Source organism: Xiphophorus hellerii, chromosome 22 (genome assembly GCF_003331165.1).
Source record: "Xiphophorus hellerii strain 12219 chromosome 22, Xiphophorus_hellerii-4.1, whole genome shotgun sequence".
In the NCBI taxonomy this organism is placed as follows: domain Eukaryota; kingdom Metazoa; phylum Chordata; class Actinopteri; order Cyprinodontiformes; family Poeciliidae; genus Xiphophorus; species Xiphophorus hellerii.
Genome location: NC_045693.1, coordinates 14,744,340 through 14,766,251, shown reverse-complemented (window position 1 = coordinate 14,766,251; position 21,912 = coordinate 14,744,340). Strand labels below are relative to the sequence as shown.

At 37.0% G+C, this 21,912-nt stretch overlaps 1 protein-coding gene across 3 annotated transcripts in view; it reads right to left on the bottom strand.

The window, feature by feature from the left end:
* The window catches only part of LOC116712707 (Kv channel-interacting protein 2), a 97,121-nt gene that overhangs the window by 36,958 nt on the left and 38,251 nt on the right, over positions 1–21,912 (bottom strand). The window contains exon 1 of one of the 3 annotated variants that reach the window (XM_032552531.1): positions 15,148–15,448. The exons of the other annotated variants lie outside the window; for them this stretch is intronic. Coding sequence (XP_032408422.1) covers positions 15,148–15,235 — 88 coding nt within the window. The 5' untranslated portion in view covers positions 15,236–15,448. Of the gene's footprint in view, positions 1–15,147; positions 15,449–21,912 lie in introns of those variants that run through there. 3 annotated transcript variants of the gene reach the window in all.

Sequence of the window (21,912 nt, the reverse complement as noted above, 5' to 3'; positions counted from 1 at the left end):
CACCATCATCTACCCCAAAGCAGCAGATATGAAGATTATTCTTTGCACCTTTACAAATTGAAGTTCCCAGTTCCTTTAATCTGTCATTTCATACATGCAGAAACAGTTGAATCAAATTTCTTAAAATTCAGTTTTATCTGATCAGGTATGTTTGCCTTTTTCTGTCCCGTTTCCCCAACTACAGGACTCATTCAAAGCTGTGACATACAGGCACGAGTTTTACAGAAAAGAAAATCCAGCCCACAGTCATAAGTATATAAGTGTTTCAGCTGAACATGGCTGACTGACATCAAACTGATGCAGAGTGGAATAAGTGACAGACAGCTGCTGCTCGGGAAAATGACAGGCAAGTGAGACATTCACAGGAAGTGAAAAGTGACATCAGTCTGTCACCAAATGGCTGCGAGAGTTGCGGTGGTAATGGAGTCTTTCTGTAAGACAGATATTTATCTATTTACTTAATTAATATTGTAAAAAATATTAAGTTTTTCTTGATAAGAAGTATTGTTTTTCCTGTGTTTTACATGTTGCGCAACCTCAGCATGCTCTTGTTACTTAGTTCTGTTGCTTCGCTCAGCTTGTCCCTGGTTTCACTTCATTCTGCTCAACTTCACACATTACTCACACTCATATTGTCATGATCCATCCTATTCTGTCTTCCTTTATTTCCACGTATCCTGACTCTCTCTTGCTGTCTCTCTGATGCTGACTAGAGGTCAGCAAACTGTTTCTCAAGGTTGTTCCTGCCCAGGGTCTGCCCTCCTCACACCAGGGTGGCCAACAGGATGTGACAGCTCAGTCCCAGCGGGAACCCGACAGACTTTTAATGCCTCTAATCACCAACATCCCAGGTGGATCGAACCGATGGCCCCCCTTTGTATTTGTCCACTGCGGTCCATTCCAAGTCCAGTCAAAGACACGGATTGACAGACCGGAAAAAGCATTAAACAAGTTTTTGGTTTTCATGGTTTTTATTCTTCCTCTAGCGATGTCCTAAAGATAAAAGGTTTTCAAGTTGAAAGTCCAGCTTTAAAGAGCTTTTCAGTTGATGTTTCTGACTTTAAAAATGTGCCATAAATCTAAGAGATATCACAATGTTTTTAATTTATGAGCACTCCTGTGCTGACAGTAGCACATAAACTAAGCCATAAATGGGGTGAAAGAAAGACAAATCAAAAGTGTTGCAGGAAACAACTGAATAAATCAGGAAATGGATCAATTCACCCTGGTGTTGGAGCTTCACCAGGTATTTAACATGCTGAGTTTGAGGAATCTTCATTAGTGTAAAGAGAACGTCTGCATAGTATTGCAAGAGATTAGGAAATTCTGTGGACATTACTACAACATTTGTGGTCATTGGAGAACTTTGTAACAATGGTTTTGTAGCATATTTGTGGTATAATGTTTAACAAGTTGTGATGTCCATTCTGCAGAGTTTTAAATATTCAAAAAGTCTAAGGCTGCTTCAAGTGTGACTAACCCCAAAATCATCGTATTATTTTGCCTAAAACTGTCTCAGTGCTGACCTCATTCGGTCAAACGGTGCCTATACAATTGAATTCTCCCATGAAATAGTGTAAATCAAGGTTTTTATCATCCTTGATGACAATTTATGAACTTGCCCTGAAGAACTGCATGCCAGTCAGGGGTGTTAAAGTTTAATTTGAATTTAGACCTAATTAATTCCAATTTCCACCATAACAAACCTTTACAGAAAGATCAAAACTTTTCCTGTTTGTGTCAAGGCCTTCAGCCAGTTTTGTTTGGAATGCAAACTGCCATGCCATGGTTTGCTATCCTAGCAATCACATGGTTTGCTAGGAAAAGAAAAACTCACAATCACACAATAATAATTCATACAGAATCCCTCACATCCTCTCCAGGTCTCACTGAAGAAATAGCCAAAAGAATTTAATTGTACCATCAGAAAGGATAACCTCAGACACAAAATTAAAAGTCACTATTTGTGACTGATGACAAAAAATAATAATAATACTTTGCATTTTTTATGCAGCTGTATAATATTGTGCATCCATTGGCATATTTATGTAGGCATTTATCAGTCTTCCTGTCCATCCTTCTCTTTCAATAACCCACAGGGTAGATTCTGCACATAAAGCAATGCCTCAAAGCTGTAATATTGTAAGTGTTAAAAATACATTTATATTATTTTTTAACCAAACAGACCATTAAAAGGCTTTGACAGTTCTACTTTCAGGTGCTCGTCCTGCCATCTGCAAATCAGCATGCAATCAGACCTTAAGCTGCAAGAAAGAGGTGCACACATATAGTTCAAACAACAGTGGGAGTGTAACTGAAAGATTCCTGTGGTGTTCAATAGCTTCTGTTAGCTTAGATTCATCCATTGCTCTGAAAAACTATAGTTAGCTGCAGATTTATCCACCTGCCAGGGAGGCTTGTCAATGAAAGGGTGGAAGATACACTTCCCTTGAGTAAGTTAGCCTTTAATGACGAAGGGGCTGGCTGGAGAAAGATGATTAGAAAATTAATTATTTATCAAAATGCTACTAAAAATTTCCCCCCTGAAAACTGAAAAATTGGAAAGGAGTCATTAAGGTTTAAACTGAATATTCTGAACTTTGAATCCAGAACCTTTTATGAAGACAGGCTTGTGTGGAAACGAGCACGTTCATTCTGACGCACACAATACGCTACAATGTTTGAACAGTTTCAGCTTCTGTCTCTTTTTCACACCAGGGTTGCTGATCACTCAAAATATACATATAGCAATGCTTCAGAAATCACAATAATCCACTGATGATTTATCACACTGTAATCTTTGCTGTCTTTGTTGTTATACTGCTTTAAAAAAAGATGACCCGATATCTTCATGGTGTTTGTTGAGTTTTTCCTTCTTCACAACTCTCTTAGAAGTGTCTTAAAAGTTCCTGTTAAAGCTAAACTGAGATTTGACAGTGCAAGTTGTCAACGCTTGATTATACTGATCTCTTATCAAAAATCTGAAAATCAAAGTCACATTATAAACTGTTTCTAAAACCTTTGAAACCGTTTGTGATTATTGTTTTGTCACAAACAAAAGGAGAAGATGGCAGGAAGAGAGTAATGCAAGGAGATGCTACAAAATCTTAGAAAACTAGATTAACAGTGTGGATGCAGATCATACAGGATGGTTGAGGGGAGGTACAAGGTGCCTTGCAAAAATAATAATACTCCTTTAACCTTTATACATTGTATTACGTTATAACATCAAAATGTAATGAATTTTATTAGTATTTTAAACTATCCTATTAAAATGTCCTACAAAGGTTCTTGTAATATAAAAAGGAACAACAGAACAAATAAGTAAAAAAAAAAAAAATCACCTTCAATGTGACATTAATAACCTGTACAAGCAAACTGAAACCAAATAAACTAGTGAGAAAATTAATTTAAAAACTGTTCAGTTTCAGTTTGATTTTTACTGGATAAAAGATATATTTTTATTTGTTTTGAATTAGACTTTGCACTTAATTATTTTTTCACTGCACAGTGGGAGAGTTTATGTTTATTATGTTTATTCCCAACAAAACAATAATAGTTTTCATACTGAAATTTATATCACTAACACAACTGATGTGAACAAAATTAATGAATACTTTTTGGCATAAATGATTTCTATGTGATGTTATATTTCAGCACCATGGACAGAGACACAAACACTGTATTTACAATCAATGTTTGAGACTATATCCCTTCAATGTACACAACAAAATCTCAATGCAAACCTCCTGAGCCTGAAAAGGCTCAATTACACATTTTTCTGTTGTTGTTTCACAGAGAAAACCTTCACATGACCAAATAAACCGAAACTGAACTGTGATCACACTCTGCTGCTTCACAGCTCACAGCGAGATTCACAGCGAGACTCACAGCTAGCACATTAGGTCCTTGCTGCTTTCGGTGACAAAGACCCATTGTGAGTTTTTACAAATGCTCCTCATTCATCAGTCAGGTTGAGATATATTCTGCTCAATCACATGTTTTTAAAGTGGCAGTACTATGTATTTTCCAGGCACATGATGCCATTTTATAGCACAGTCAAGTAACTATGTTACCATCAGTTGTTATAATAATTCTGTATATCTCAAACATAACTCAAAAGAAATTTTACTTTACTATTTAATGCCTTGAAATTGTGCTTCTGTCTCTTTAATAGCTTTTGTTCTTTCCCACACTCTGCCTTCAGTATGTCATTACAACATTGCTCCTCCAGTAAATTGTACATTGAACTGAGAAGCACTTTGCATGACAAGGTCAGCAGGTGCAAAATTCCACAAGGTGTTAGCTAATTACTGCTGCCACTAGTCTGATGGAGCTGAATGGGCACCAGGGTGGAGGGGTTCTCTGCGAGGCAGAAGCTCAGCTAGAAACTGCATCTCTGTGGAGGAGCTGCATCGAAAAGGCAGCGCTCAGTTCCACCAAGAGATTAGGCACCCCTGAATGGTTGCTAAAGGAGATTTAAGGATTTCCCAAACATGCATGAAAGAATCAAAGCAAAAATCCAGGTGTGTTTTTGATGAGTGAAAAACATTATAAAATGATATAAAGCTGTAAAAAACCTCTAATGCCCTCCCTCTTTAAATATAGTTTAGCTTTGAATGCAAGTTAAAGTAATATCACTATGAGATACAGTGGTTAGAACATGTCTGAAGGACATATCGGTTAATGCTGCGAAACCACCAATAATCATGCTACCATCCTGAATGGTTTCAATCCTTTGCTTTTACTGCCGCCCTCTGAACGTTCAGATGGCCACTAAAAGTCAAGATGACTTTAAAACACCCTCCTTAAAGCTCTGATTTAGGTCTTCAGCATACCATCAAGCCAAATAATGTATAGCAAGACTCAAGGTCTCATTCAAATCATAACAGTTGACATAGAGCCATGTTTTATGTTGCAGATTTTTCTCTTCTTTTATGCAGATTGTATTGGATTATTTTTCTCTGTCCTCTCTACTTACACACACACACACACACTCCAACTGCTACTAATAGGGGTTTATTTTTAGCACTAGTGAGGGGTGTGTATACACATGATGGATGATGGTAATGTTTCACGCATTTCTCGTCGAGGGAACAGAGGTGGGAGGGAGACGAAGGGGGAGAAGGTTGAAAGCAGTTCAAGGAGTCGGCCTGTAAGAGATGACACACGCTGAGAGAGTTTTCACAGCGCTGTTACGGAGGAGGGGCACAAAAAGCTAGCAGGACAGAGGGGAAGGTCATGACTTCCACCTGGAATCTAGGCTGGTGCAGCAAAGATCTAGCAGCTGAAGATCAACAGATGACTATTATTCTTTCAAGAACTTAACAGTCAGATATAAAACATATTTCTCTTACAATGCAACCCAACCCGATAAAAAGCCTAATTTATTAGCATAAATTTTCTAGTTTCTTGTTTTTCCCTCGACTTTACTCAAAAGAGGATCGGGGGATGTTCTCAAGGGAGAGAAGCCTGTAGCCACCTATAAATCATTTTGATTACGAGAAGGAGAAACTGCAGACAGCACAATGATGTAAGGGGGGTTAAAGACCTGACAAGCAGCGCAAGTGAAAGCAATGACTTAATCAGCCTGGGACAAAGTGAAATGTGAACAGCATGGAACAGATTAGGGTAAAACAGTGCAAATGGTGCCAGGGAAAACAAAGAATAAGAAAGCAAGCAACAGATACACGCAGGGATTATCCAGCATACACAGAGAGCACAAATATCTACTAACCAACTGTCGCTTTTCCTTTAATAACCTGATCTGAAATGCTGCTGCTTGTGTGTAAAATTGGCAGCACATTTCAAAACAGTGGTGTTATTTTTAAATGCAAAGCTTCAAAGAGGATTTTTTTTTCTACATGCTTTGACCTTCTGGAAGGCATTTATTTTTAGGCCACCTTTTTTTAATCCTTATTGTGAACGTGTAACGCAGGAGGTGTCAGTAGCAGACAGAAACAGATAATTCAGGTGAGAATCTTCACGTGTCTGGCGACAAAAACGAGCGTGCGCTCAGATGTGATAAAACCACATCCCTGTGCAAGCTCGGCTTGTCCCCCATCTAGCTGTTCCTTGTTTTGTCAATGCTTCTTTTTATCACAAAATTACAAAGAAAAAGAACTGCCACAACTTTGTTTGCACATAGTCAAACAATAATATTTAATGAAGCAGAACGAAATCTGTTAAATGGATGAAAATATGTCTTCTACTTTGCTGAGAAAGTTACCAAAACACAGAGATTAAGAGCTGCTTCCTGCAGAGTTTTCATATTGCCCATTATGCACTGATATGAGAGAACACCCAGCTCAGCCAGGCACAGTGTCTCCTCCTCTCCCCCACTGTAAAGTATATAAGCTGGAATAAGTTATCCTTATGGTAATGAACAATTCCTTCATACTGTGAGTGCCATTACCACACACTGTGTTATGACTTACAACTGTGTTTGCATGCAAATACATCAACAAATGTGGATCCAAACCAAACTAACTGAAAGCTCTTCCAGAACAACCACTGGGAGTCTATGTTTTAGACATTTTGCTTAAAGCTTAATTTTATTTTTAAAAATTCTCTAAAGTAGCATCAAGGCAAAATCGAATAAAGACTAATAGAAATACATTCAGGGGATATAAAGAGGTACAACTTACTAAATTATGATGTCATTTAAAAGTTAATTTATTTCAGTAAATTAAATTAAAAAGGATTACACAGGGTGATATTTCAGGTAGTTATTTCTATTACTTTAATGATTATAGCTGGGAGACAAAGTAGTTTTAAGAGTTCCTCAGAAAATAATAGCATTATATACAATCAATCAAAAAATACATTTTGAACTGCTAAATAATATATTCGTGTGCCGTACAATCTATGCACACAACTTGGTCAGAGCTCTATTTGCATGACTTACTGCAGAAATTCACCATGACATGGGATCAGCCTGTGGCTCAAATGAGGTGTTCAGGAAGCCCAGGTTGCCTTACAACTGCAGTATGTAACTTTCATAAAAATATGTTTTTATATATATATATATTTGTTAAAACTGTTGCCATATCATGACAGTATAACATGAGATGCAATCTGTGAAAAAAATTAAGTTCCCCACCCTTCTTTCTGTGATCCCACAACCATCTGTAGAAATGCACCGCTTGGTCAAAAATAACCAATCAGAGCCAAGAAGGTCTTGGAGCTGTCAATCAAGCACATGCAAGTGAATTTATATATATATATATATATATAAAAAAACTATTTTGCCTTTTGAGTTAAATTACTGAATTTACCTTTTAATGTTTTACAGATACTTTGTACCTGCAAAAATCCTTTGATATGAAGACATAAAGGATCTGAAATATTGTACAGAACCACAGAAATTGCATAATTTTTCTCATCTTTTAGCATCGCCCTGCATGCAAAGTGCCCTAGTGACACCAACTAGACACAAATGCAAGCAAACGGATTCCTCTCTGACTAATGGTGACAGTCCTGGAGAGTTTTCCTGTCACAAATAGGCAAAAAAAGCAGCACGTCAGATACACACATACACATATTATCTCTTTCTATGCACACACATGCATGCGCATGCCCACATACACAAAGCACATGAAGCTCCACATCTCTATGGTAAGACTGTGGCTCAGACTATATTTTATTCATAAATGAAAGGCCTGATAACAAAATCTCTTTGGTCAGAGTCACAAGTGAGCTGCAAAGAAAATCAACTTCAAAGTATGAAGCTGAAAAAAAAAACAGGTTCTGAAGAAATGTGTGTGTGTTTCTGTCTACCTGAGCCAATGTGTAAATTTACACTTAAATTTACACACATTTAAGTTCAACCTACACCTTTGTAGTTCAAAGATGTTGAAGTACAACCGCAACAGAGAGGTGAAGCTACACAATAACACAGTAATCAGGTATTTGCTAATTAAAAGCTAAAAACAGATTTACATGTACACTGAAATCCAGTTTCATAACAGAAATCTGAGCTCTTCCAACAAATGATTCCTTCTCTAAAGAAGAATGTCATTAATTCTTCACCTTATACATCTTCTCTGAAGTCCTTGTGAAACACTATTGTTAGGAACACTAGATTAGATAAAAAATTGCCATGTCAAATACCATGCAGTCCTATTGAGTTAGTTGGTTCTGATTAGCTGTGCACCACTCCTAAAACTGACAGTTTAGATGAATGGTTAAATTCAGGAAGATCAATCCTGAAAATGATTATCATGTTAATTTTCACAACACATTATAGAGTCTGTTATACATTTATTTATATATTTTAGTAAAATAGATTTTAGTTTAACAAATGTATTTGCTTTTCAAGACTGTACAAACCATAAGTCACAATAAGGGTGGAAAAAAATTTAATATCACATTTTATGTGGTGCAAAAACTTGGCTTTGTTATAAGGGTGTGTACACTTTTGACTGTGCATTTACTCACTTATTTTTTTGTTAACATACATTTTCAGATTTTATTCATCACATCTTTTAACCTTGGGCTGAAACTTCTTCCTAATGCTCACATTGCATGAGAAACTGTAATAACAATCAGTGGGGAGTTGTGACAAAGACCAAAGATCCTGTGGAAAAAAAGAGGCACCTGCTCTGGACGTTCAGACTGTTTATTTTAGATAAGAACTCAGCTAAAAGGCTAACACCGTGATAATACCCTAAGAGGTGGTATGTGTGTACATATTTGTGTAAGATGTTGCACGTTCTATAGTTGTGTGTGGGGAAGGAGAAAGGAGTTAAGTAGCATTCAGAACATCCCTAATTACACTAAACAGAGCTTGTCCCACTAATATGCAACATAAATAGTGCTTTAGGGCAGATGAGGAGCAGAAAAACACACATGCACGGATTGGCTGGGCTGTATTACCCTGATGGAGACTAATAAATCAAACTAATTAGTAGGCAAAGTGGGATGAAACAAAGGCAGGTAATTATATTTGATTGTGATCAATAATGCAAACATACACAACATTAGCTACACAAGATTAAATTCCTGACCTTAGGTATTTTTGTGGGGAAGACAAATATTTGCAAGTACTAATTAAAGACAGGTGTAAATATCCTGTGCTGCATCAATCAGAAGATAAATGGATAATTGGAAAACCAGGGAATTTTTCAGACACGTTGGACTAACTTTATGTAGTGAGGAAAGGTGACAAAACCTATTACTGACAGGGGAGTTTCATAATGTCATGGGGTTTTTTTTTGCACAGTTTAAACTTCTGTTACAATCATACACCTTTTGACTACAATGTGTATTCTGTCTCTCCAGGCTCTACGTAAATGGCACGTCCCTCAGCACTTCTGTACGGCCAAAAATGCCACAATTCTCAAATACCAAAGTCTGAATGGCCTTGATGAAATCCCTATGTAGCAGAGCCATTATACAGTTCAGCCCTCCCTGGTTCCTGCTGCACTGAAGCAGACATCTCTCTCTTTCTCTTTTTCTCTCCGTCTCCCATTGGAACAGACAAGCAGGAGCCAGTAGTCATGGTAACTCCATTCTGGGTAAACTTAAGGATGCGTATGTGCATACACACTGTGTTTTTTAAATAAATACTTCATGGATGGGATTAAATGGGTTTGGTGACAGCGGTAGCTGGTTAGCTGTTTAAAGAGCGAGTAGTTTGTTTAGCAAGCATAATGACTAACTCCAGTTGCATTTGTGATAAAGTGTGTGTGTCTGCATGTGTGTCGGTGTGTGAGTCTATGTGTAAAACACCCACCAGATGTCAGATTTTATTATAGCATTTTTTCCACCATGCCATACATCTTAACAAGCAACAAATGGCAAATTACCCCAAGCTAAGAATCTTTCAGTTTATTTCTTCTCATTATAAGAAAACAAACATTTGTCCTTTTATATTGAACATATTTTTGAAAAACAGTTTCATTAGGAAATATCATAAGCTGCACGGCGGCTCTGGTGGTTAGACTTGGTGCATTACAGCAAGAAGGTCATGAGTTTGACTCTCAGCAGGGGCCCGTTCTATAAAGAATTTGTATTGGGTTTTCTCTTACGTCTCTTTTTCCGCCTTCAGTGCAAGGGCATAAATGCTTTTGAAGTCTGTGTGTAAAATAAATGTTTTTGCACTGAACCAAATGTCAAGTTAACTGGTACTGGGAATTTGCCTTCGATATTAGTGCACACAAACTGGAGGATTTATCTCCTGAGTTTCTCTAATGGTTTTGTTCAGGGTGTATCTTGCCACTCATTCAGAAAATGGTTGGAAGGGCAGCATAGACAGCAACATTTAGGAATGCATCCTAATTTCTCTAAAGAAGTTTCTTTTTTTTTTCTAGCACCAGTTGTCATTAGCCAAATAGGAAGATGAAGACTTAAGAAGTCTTAGGTTTGAAAGGTTTGTTTGTCTAAGTTACAAACATTCACAGTAAATTGGTGAATTGAAAATAAACACAATATATACAATATTTCAAATGAAGATCATTGCAAACTATAATATAAGAGGCAGTGATCTTTTTAGTCTTCTCTCCCCACACTTTAACAAGTGAAGATCCATTAATGTACCACGACAACATCCAAACATGTGCAGGTTTCATGTGTTTTTATTTCAGAATAAAGAGAAACAGCAGAGAATGAGTAGATTAAATTCTTTATCCAAAACTCCCCATGATAATAATACAGGAATGGCTTGTAATCATTGCAGGCATTAAGCTCATTTTTAATCAGCAGACTGCAAAGATTTCCAGCTTCCTGTGGTAGAAGTGTCGAGTGAGTGACAGGTATGGCAATCCATTGCATCATATATTCTTGCGCTTTGCGACGCGATAGTCTAATAATGCTGTTATGTAGGCCACCAGGGATTTAACAATCCTACTACAAACTATATACATATTACAAGGAGAGCCAGGTGAGAGGTAAGGATTGAATCTTTTATCTACTAAGGAAGCAATTATTTGTTTTCTTACAATTTCAATAAAGGCAATGTCGGCAGTGCCATGTTAAGTTCAAACTGGATTTTTCATCTTAAAGTGAAGTTTAATGTACAGCAATTATATTTATTATACATAGTGCACTCTGTGTGAGCCTTCTTATGGCGAAGAAGGTGTTTTGTCGCTGTATTGAGTGGTATGTTTTCTTATGAAGGTAAGATACCAAAACCTTACTGAACCGTGACTTTGTGTGCTGTTATGGCTATTAGATGATTAAGTAGTTAGCTACTAAACTAAAAGCCTTATATTGCTGCATTTGTGATACATCTTATGTATTATAGTCCCTATCCAAAACTTCTATAAGAAAACTCTACTTAAAAATAAATTTCTCCAACTTTCTTATCCACATGTCTAAGAGTTTAACAGAGACTCACCTGAATGTGACTATTCTGTCTCGAGTGGTTTCAGTCCAGAATTGTAACTTTTTTGTCCCCTGAGTTTTTATTTTACAAACCTAGCTTTGAGTGAATACATTTGCATAATGATGCAGCAGCAATGTGTGCAAAATATTTTGAAGAGATACATTTTTAGATGACAATTTCTGTCAGAATTATTGGATAACAAATGGAAGCTTAATAAGTGAGTTGGAAGGAGATTGTATGTAAATAATTTCAATTTATGACATCAAAACCTTATCTGCATAATATGAATGTAAGTTGAATGTAAGTTCAACTTACACTTACAATACACTTTCCCAGTACACAGTGGAAAAGAACTGCAAAGGAGCAGGAGGAGCAGGAGGTGTTGGAGATGCAGGAGAAGGAGGACTGGCAGGAGTCGACAAAGGCATCAAAGGAGAAGCAACGTGGTCATCCTCAAAAGGTTGATACATTTTGTTTCCATTAAAGAATTGTTGATACAAACTTTTTTTCCCAAACAGGCACTTCCTTCCAAAATGTTGATACGTCTTCAAATGTTTCAAGTTGTGTCACTTTACAGTTGGCTTTTATTTATTTATGTATTTATTTATTTTTCTTTGATTTATTTATTTTGCCGTTGCTCCATAAAGGCCAGGTTTTTTTTTTTACATTAATACCTCCTTGAAGTCTTGAAAATGTTCTTGATTAAAAAAAAAACTTTTATGCAACATGATCACAAAACAAGTACCAAAAAGCCGTCTGGCCATCATGGCGACACATGAAGTAACATCAGAAAAAGTTAATATTAAAAACAGTTACTATAGAGACCCTACCAAAGAAAAAATATAGCCCCACTGAGTTCTTACTCCAGGAAACATTTCACACATTGACATGGAGATTTATTTCTTTTTACTGAAGCATATAACCAGTTTAAAAAAAAGAGTAAGTGACCTATTCAAAGTAATCCACACCTGTTATTACTGGCTCTATAACAATTGTCCTTTTTTTTAAATTTTAAATCCAACATGTATACACCCTGCCACTATGATAAAACTGAGAGTTACTATCTAGGATTTAGCACATTTATGTGCATGGACTAAAATTATATTAAATTGTTTGAGTTTAGAAAATACTGTACATGTCCTTTATTAGTGTATTAGTAGTATCCTGAGCACCGTCAAATCATTGGCATCAAGCAAAGAAGACATCCAAGGAGAATGTAGAAACTACTAAAATTGGTTTGAGAACTCTCCAATGAATTATTAAAAACTGGAAGGAGAGTGGGCAACCATCGCCTTTGAGAAGGAAATGTGGTTGGAAAAAACACTGAAGGAATATGATTGTGATCACTTCTACGTTTGTTGATATTAAGTTGAAGAAAGTCAGTAAAACTCAGGACTTTATTTAATAGTGAAAGTCAGAACATTTCCACACAAACAATGTAAAAGGATTCTCGTGTAGCCACGTGAAATCCACTAATCAGTGAGACTAATTGGAGAGAAAAATTACAAATTGCAAGGGAGAATAAAGATTGGATTATAGAGCGATATAAGAAGGTCCTGTGATCTGATGAGTCCAGATTTACCCTCTTCTAGTGATGGGCACAGCAGGGTGGGAAGAAAGGCAGCTGTAGGGTGTTCCCATCATGCCTAGTGTCTAAGACTGTGGGTGCAATGTTGTAATCTGGGGTTGCTGCAGTTGGTCAGGTCCAGCAACATTATGAGGTCAGCCACTACCTAAACACTGAGTGAGCAGGTTATTTCATAGACAAAGTCTAGACCTTGCAAACTCAGAAAATTTTTACCACAACACCAGACCGGCGGAGATGCAATCACGAAGCTGCTCAGTGCGGAGAAGGTAACAATGAGCAGCACCAGGAATACATGTATTAACATTTGGAGCAGAATGACGGTGATTTCACAGCCCTGCAAGCACCACATGTCTCTAACGGACACACACACAATGAAGAAGCAAGAAACGGTGCAGCTCTGCTCAGTTCTGTCGGAGTTACAGTTTTGCGCAGGAAAATATATGTCCTGCATTACTACTAGGTTATATCCTTAAATCTTTTGCATCTTGGTGGTCATCTTATTGTTTCTGTTCTCCTCTGAACACATAAAAGGCAATCACATAAACTTATTTCATACTTTATTAACCAGATGTTGTCAGATAGCCTGGGGACCAGTTCTAGTTGAGGGCAACTAAGAAACTATTTCATTTGTATTTCAAAAGGTATTTCAAGCCTGAAGCTAAAACATTCTCCTTCATAGTAATAGCTTTCACTTTCTTCATCTGATAAAGACTTGTGCTTTGTGACAGAAAAACTTTGACAAGAAAGATTGTCTCATTTTAATGCAACAAAATCTTGTGACTTGAGAGCTTTTTACACCTCTAATATAAAACAATTGTAGACTACATACATGTCCGCTCTTTATATTTTTGGGTGTGTGGCTCTAGTAGCCATCTGTAAATAGGTGGACAGTAGGCAGCAAGAAGAGAAGAGGAAACACAAAAAGCAAAGGGCCCAGACAGAATCCCAAGCCCAGGACAACTGAATCGAGGACCTTTGGTGCCCGAGCACACGGTGTGCCAAACCTAACCAGCTGATCCAAACGCCTCCTCAACTGTGATTTTATTTCCATCTAGTTTTATATTATCACTGTTTTCATCAAGAATTCTTCACACTTATGCACATATGTCTAAGTGCTGCTTTCACAGCACAAACATGAGGTAATGCAAATGCCAAAGCTTGAGCAGAAAAGATGAAAAGCCGATGTCGAGGTGATCAGCATATTTGTTCCCATTCGCACACTGATCTGTGGACAAGGTCATCAAAATACAGCTTCATCTCTTTCCTCAAGATTAGCTTCTGGGATTCGGTAGGACCGCCTTTTGCTATTGTGATTTTCTAAAGACGATGTGGGCTGCAGCTTAATATGATTCTGAAAAGGTAAAAAAAAAAAAAAGGGGGGCCTAAAATTGCGCAGTAAGATGTCAGCATACAATGTTACAGAAGTTGTTTACCAGTCAAGGACACTTTACTTGGCCTCAGGTGGACATACTGGGATTTAGAGAAATAAGATGCTGAAAAAAATAAAGCAATTTCTAATTTACTTTCAACTTCTTAACTGTGGTAATCTCAGTTTGCAGATTTGCACTATAAAGTTTTCTTGTTAGAGCTCGAAAGCAGAGGAGGATGAGGATGTGAGAGTTGTAGTCACACTGAGAGCTGGATAAACGACAGTTGTTTTTTTTTACCCCTCTGAGACTTCCTCAGTGGAGGTGGGATGCCACCTACTTTCAAAAAGAAGGCAGGGGGAGAGAAGGACAGAACAGTGAAGGAGGAGGGAAGTCAAAAGAGAGATTGAAAGAAGGAAAGAGTGAGTCCATTGAAGCCCAGCAGCTTTCTGATCCTGTCTCTGCATACTGAGAGCTGATTCAATTAATATGCATAATAGGAAAGCAAGTGTGAAAATCTACTGTAAAATCACAAGAAGAGATCCAGTATACACATAGCGCAGCTATTAATGACTAGCATCTTTAAGCTGTTTGATGTCAAAGCTTTGTTAGTCTCACAGCCTGGAGATGAAACAAAGCACTCAAATGGACTGCATACAGACGGATGCACACACTCGCACTCTTTGAAATAAAAGTACACATGCTTAGAATGTTTGCCTCTATTAACAAGGCTGCAGACAATCTCAGCTACAGAAGCAAACTGATCCAAACATCTTTGCTAACTTTAGTAGTCCACTTGAAATCAAGAAGCAGACAAACTGGCAAACCTCTCAGTGTTGAAAATCCAAGTTTTTTTGGGTGCCTACCTTGAGTGAGCGTTCCCATAAGAAAGCGGTAGAAATACCGAGCCACCTTGGTGAGCTGCCTCTTGCACCTTTTTCTGCACTGGCTCATCTTGGTGCAGCAGTGGATGTGTGTGATGATAGTGGTAATCACTGGTGGTGTTAGTCGGCTGATCTGTCCAGGGAAGCAAGCTCCCAGGGTAGGAGAGGAGGAACGAAGGACCGGTTAATGTGAGTGTATGGAAGTCTGATTGCTGCTGCTTCTCTCCCTTCTCCTCACTCACCCCTTCTCCTTCTTCTCAGTGTTGTCTTCTCCCACCCCCCCTTTCCTTCTCTCGGTTCTTCTCTCCACCTGTAGGGCGCTCACTGTCAATCAGCAGGCAACGCTCTGTCTCCTCCCCCTTACGGTCTGAAAAACCCTTTCCTGGCCTCTCATTGGATGGCAACTGAGTGTGGCGGAAAATTACGGACCGGCACACATAGCAGAGACAGTGCGTGTGCCGGGGTGTGTGCGTGAGTGAGACAAATACTACGAAGAGGCCGGCTTGAGTGGCAGGTGGTGATTTTTCTCCTGCTGCAAGCTTCACACATCTTTTTCATGCTGTTCTTTTCTATTTTTCCTTCCACTCGTGCCTCATAAAGACGACAGCATGTGAGACAGCGTGTGTATATTTGAGCCGGTGGGAGGCTGAGTAAAGTGAAAGACTATAAAGAAAAAAAAAAGCAAACCTATTAATTTGCATCACACTGCCTCCTTACTTGTTACCCATGTTCATAACACATGGAGGAAAATTCAGTTGTAAGGATGAGCAAAAGATGAAAGTGGAAAATATATGAAGAGGCAGGTATCTTGGTGGAGGTGAGGCAAAGAGAGAAACACAGTGGGGAAATAAGACTTGAATACATAATTGTTTTTCATTATGAATATCTATTTTTAATATTTATTTACATGAAGTTTACACAAGAGCTCAGTAATAACTCAAGCAATCCTGGTATACAGAGAGAGAAAAAACAACTGAATCCATGAATTATGTATGATAAAGTGGAATGACAAGAAAAAGTATAAACACAATGAAGAAAATCATGTGCAAATAGACAGAGAAAGCTAACAGCCAAAACCTGTTAGTGGTTAGAAAGCAATCTTACATCCACTCAGTGTGGATTATCAGATGCTTTAGTCCTAATTGATAGCCATCCAAAAGGCTTCCCATCAGAAACTTCTAAACCTTATTGTCACAATGGTGTCACTGGCTATATAGATGTCTGTCTAAATTTATGAATATTTCAAGAAGAACCACGGCAGTCATAATTTGGAAGTAGAAAGAACAACATTTTACCATATTATAGGTATATACTCAGGACACCCTCTCAAGATTTCGGGAAAAGGAATCGACCACACTCAGAGTTTTAGGACTCCTTTGTTTGATTTTTTTCCCCCAGATTGCAGATATAGTTGGAATTTTAGTAATACAAAACTTTGACAAGCACTATAATTATTTTCCCTGCTGAATATAGTTAATATATTTACTTCACTATGAAGTGTGGTAGATTTGAAAATGAAAACGAACTGAAAAAAAGGAAATTGTTGTACAAATACCAGCTCTCAGTGGCAGATGACAGGTTATGAGGCAACTGAGAGAAAATAAGAGCTTTAAAATCTTATGGGAGTGAGAAAGAAAGGCATTTATGTAAAACCTCTCCACCTTATCATTCTGCTTTCAGTCTCTGAACACTTTCAGAGTCACTAAACACGCAAACACGTTTACCTTGTTTTCCCTGCTGTCACATTTTTATTGTTTTTCGCTCAACAACTCCCCTCTCAACTGCTGCCACTCCACCTTTATCCTCTCTCCTTCTCCCTGATGCCGAATTAGAAGTGATTACTGTTACCACAGCAACCCCAGACCCAATGGATTTTTCTGGTACTCAGACCGGCAGATGTAAACACACAAAAACACACAAAAAAGCCTTACAAATAATGTACATGCACACCTGTTTCTTCTTCAAGTCTTAGAAACAAAATGCTTGTCCTCTCCATAAGCAGTCATGTTGTCGTCTACGAGTCACAGAGGTCAAACTTCAGGCAATTACCGAACAGAGAGGGTATCACACATACCAAATAAAGAACTGACATGACCGAAGGTGACACAATAAGGTGGTAGTCGTGATTTGAGCAAAGAAACTTGGAGAGCGGATGGTAAGCGTTTCATTGCAAATTATTTAAGCTAAAACAATCTACAGTGCAAAATGTCCATCTTAAAATGTCACTGTTTTGTCTTCAGTGTCAAAATCCCTAAAGCCAACTGACACTGTTGTTCAGCTCTCGTTACGTTATTATTAGAAGCGCCAATAGGACGGTACAGAAAAGAGAGGGTGTAAAGGTTAAGTAATGTACCACAGCTCTGTCCATGAACTTGAAGTCAGCAATATAAGGTGGGCTAGATGGCAATAATCGAGATGAGACAACACCCTGGGTAAGATTGGCAGAGAGGTTGTTTAAAACTGTACATATTTTTAAAACAACTGGTGCCTTAAATCTCTCACAAAATGAAGGAAAAAACAAATTTCAGTAAACCTGACATGACTTTGAAAATGCCTGAAATTGGGAAATCGAATGCCTGAAGAATTTGAGATATATATATTTTTTACTTTTTTCTTAAAGAGACCCTTGCTCTATGTCTAGTGCAGAGGTCTGTAACCTGCCTCCTATTCAGGTCCCCTACAGTGACTCTTAAATCACAAACAATGAGAAATAATAATGTTCCTTTTCACTATTTTATTATTTTAGCTAACAAACTTCATGTTTTTTTTTATTATTATTTCAAGATAATGCTAATAGGAGTGGTCAAAGATCCATCTGTCTGCATGCAATAAGTGAAATGCTAAAAAAAAAAAACAAGTGTTGACTGTACAAGTGCTAATACTAGTGGGACCTCTATAAACAAAATTAACATGGAATAATATAATCCTCAAATGTACCCTGAGTAAAGGTCAGATTATGTTCAGTTTTCCTTTGTAAGACTGTCATAAAAAATAAATTTATTTTAAGGCTTTTTGCAAGTATTTCACTGAGATGTCATAAGTGTGAAGAGCACACAAAGTGCCATACACATATAAATTAATACATTTTTAAAGATTTTTTTTAAAGACAATAAATTAAAAAAAAAAGGTCTTAGGGGTTCCTAAACCGAATCTGCTTCAAGCTCATTTCTGGCTTTAGATAAAGAATAAAGAGATAAACCTACTCTTTGACGAGTTTTTAGATAAACTCTCATCTAAAAGGGTTTATTTAAAAACACTTTTAGACAGTTTCACATACAGATCTTTTCCAGATTTGTTTCAAAATCAGGCAAAGATCTTTAAATGTGAGACTGAAAAACTGCTTGTAACCTACTTGTAAAGTGTGAACTCAAAAGCTAAAGGGAGGATCAAGAATAAATCTGATAAGAGAAAATTATTAAATAGCTGAAAATATTAAAAGTCCCATTTTAATCCAGTAGGAAGCAACAAGTGGTTGCAAGTAACATTTCAAATATACTGTTTTGATTAATTGGCTCATTAAAACAATCTGCAATTTTTTTTCATGTACTCATCAGTGCCAGGCTTTTGGGTCAATTTAAGACATTTTCTACAGCAACAGCAAATAAATTATTGTTTTTACCAGTATGTTTTTCAAAGTACAAATGGGCAATGAGGTTTTGTTTGATTTGTGAGCTGCAGCTAGACTGAGAGCAAGTATCTAATAGTTGGTCTGAAGATGTGCTAGCCAAGCAATTTCATTTAAAAAACTGTTAAAATGAATGCATGGTGAGCCATTCTTTTACTGAAAGCACATTTATTTTGTTGTGAACAGCACAGTGTGAGACAGAGCAATTGAGAAAAGCTATAAGAAGTGCAGGGGAATAAATGGCACTAGGGGAGTTTTTGGTGTCATTTATGCTAATTGGTTATGTGGAGCTAAAAGCTTTTTAATCAGTCCAAAGTTTCACTGATCAGGCATAAATTTATGACCACTGAAAGGAGAAGTGAATACCACTGATTCTTTTTGCACCACATTTACTAATAGGAAGGATACATAATTCAAACAGACACAACTCATTTTCCCATTGCCTGAAATTAGACTTAGCTTTTCCTAATTAATGACAACAAAAGTATTTGCTAAATTAAAAAATACATTGAGATAATTTATTAGAGAACATTTTGACCTAGAAAATAATGTTTAACAGGCAAGAATAACAGGCAACCTGGACTAATTGGGTCAGAACAGCTTTAAAACTGTGTGCAGAGGTCAGCATTTGTCAGAAGTGGGGCCTAGGAACAGCAACATAGGGTCCCAAGTCTCACTAATTCTCATGTGGTTGTTTACAACTGATGAGATTATGTAGTTTAAATTGCAGAAAAAGCTAATGCTGAATCTGAATGAAAGGTGTCAGATTACACAGCACATAGTGGCACCCAAGTGATGACAGTCCACTTGGTCATAATGTTATGCCTGATTAGTGTATAATGTTTCAAGGTAAAAAAAAAAGACCTGATGGGAGTTTAAAAAAATAAAGAACTTTCTTTTTTACAAAATGTCTGCAGGTTTACCTTTGAAATCTGGCAAATTTCCCAAGTAAACCTCCCCTGTGCCTTTTTAACACACAAGGGGAAAAAAAAGTTAATTTGAAAGTAGCACAATTCAAACATTCAAATAATAATGGTTTAGTTGACTGTGACAATATTTTATGTTTTTTGAGAAACCCTGCACCTTCCGTGAGTTTTTAAATGCTGATTGAATGTGAAAGTTTCCATCAAAAATATGTTGTGTGTTAATTTGGAATTTTGAGTTCTTGAAACTGGGAGAAGAAAATATTCATTTCTTGATTACCGTGGATGACTAGTCTTAAATCACTGAAAGTGAAACAGGACCTACTTTGAGATTTATTTGGCTGATAAATATCTGCTCACTTGGGGGCATTTGTAGACCACTAAAATTTATTCCTACATAGTACTTCACAAAAACGTATAATCAGTGTATCAGTAATCAGTGTAATTTGTTTGTGTGAAATTATTTGGTCAAATTTGTGCATCAAATATTTTACTTTTACTTTAGTGGTGCCTTTTTTTAAATTAATCTTGATGTTTTCAGCCAACAGTATCAGAGTGACCACTTAAAACTTACTATAAACTTTTGTGAGACATGAAAGAACCAAATAAACTAGTTAATTAGGTTTTAATGACATAAACATACGAAATTTTATTGCAAACCCCTATTGCCACATAGTGGTGAATGAGGTAAAGCAGTCCTGGGTAAACCTGCAGCACAAAAACCTTCGATATATTTGTGTTGTGTGGGCAAGAGGAGTGGGCAGACATCAGCTGAACTTGTCTTCTTCTTGCAGACCCTGCCTCCATCATTTTGAGGGGTATGTCTGATTCTGACAACATGTTATGAAATATTAAGGGGTCCATACTGCAATGCTCAACTCCAACAGTAAAATTAGCAACCCTAGACAGACCCACAAAACATCAAATCTTGCAAATGCAAGGGAAAAGATATCTTTTATGTTTTTTGTTTTTTTTTAATTGAGCTATAAACAACTTAGAAGGTATTCACTTGAATGCATATAATCCTGGAGATTATAGTAAACCGGTCTATGAGCCTTTCTTTATAAGTCATGCCTTTCCTTTTGCAATTTGAATATAGGTTACAGCCAATATACTGCACACATAAACTCACACATTCACGGTCTCTGAACCTATAAATAATTGAGTCAAGAAAGATTGTACAGAGGCACTTTTTCAGATAATCTCATTTGCATTCGGAGAGGTAAAATCAGAAGATTTGAAAGGACAGATTGGATGAATAATATAGATTACATACATGAAATAGTAACTGAAATAACACCTCTGCTTGCTCACATCTCTAGGAGGTGTACAATCTAGTGCAGAGAAGAGAAAGTTTATCCTCAAAGGTTTGAAGAACAAGAAAAAATAGAGATCATGATTAAAGTGCTTGGAGAACAAAACAGGTCATTCTAAATGCCTTGCAGAAAGCATAAAGGCAGTAAGTAAGATTAACAGCAGGTAAAATTACAAAATAATACAATAAACAAATTTTACCAAGAGTAACAAAGATAAAAAAGAGCAATATATTTTGAAGTCACTCTTTGTTGCATACAAAATGCTGTATTTATACCCACTGTTCCTCCTTTCTATTCTGTATAATTACAAAACTAAATCTGCATTAATGACTCCCATGTTAGTAACCAAACAAATCTTTTTCTCTCCACCTTTGCCTATACATTTATCTTTTTCTTGGCAGATTCCACCACCTGTCGGCGCTGAAACATGATGAATTGTTTCATAATTGGGTCAAGAAAGCAAAAAATCCCACAAGAGGGAAACTATTCAGCCAGGCACATGTAATTTTTCCCAAACTTGATCCACCTCAAGGAGACAAGAGTTTTCTGCTTTCTTTGGATTTTTTATATTATTTGTGATATTTTTCATTTTTAAATGATCAAAACAACCAGTATATACAAATGAAGACAGCCTTATAACTTCTATTAATATCTAGAAGTAATAATTATTTTTATAGTCAGTGTATTTTGAATATGCTACTAAAGTGACAAAAAAATTGTGGTTATTCTTCTTTCTCTAAATAGCAATCAACATAAAAACCTTTGGCATTTAGGAAACTCATACACCGTTTTGGAGCTGTGGATGAGCTATCACACGTCAGTCTGCTGATAGCTGACGGTTTTATGGAGGATGAAACTTGTCTGCAACTGTGAGGCTTCATGG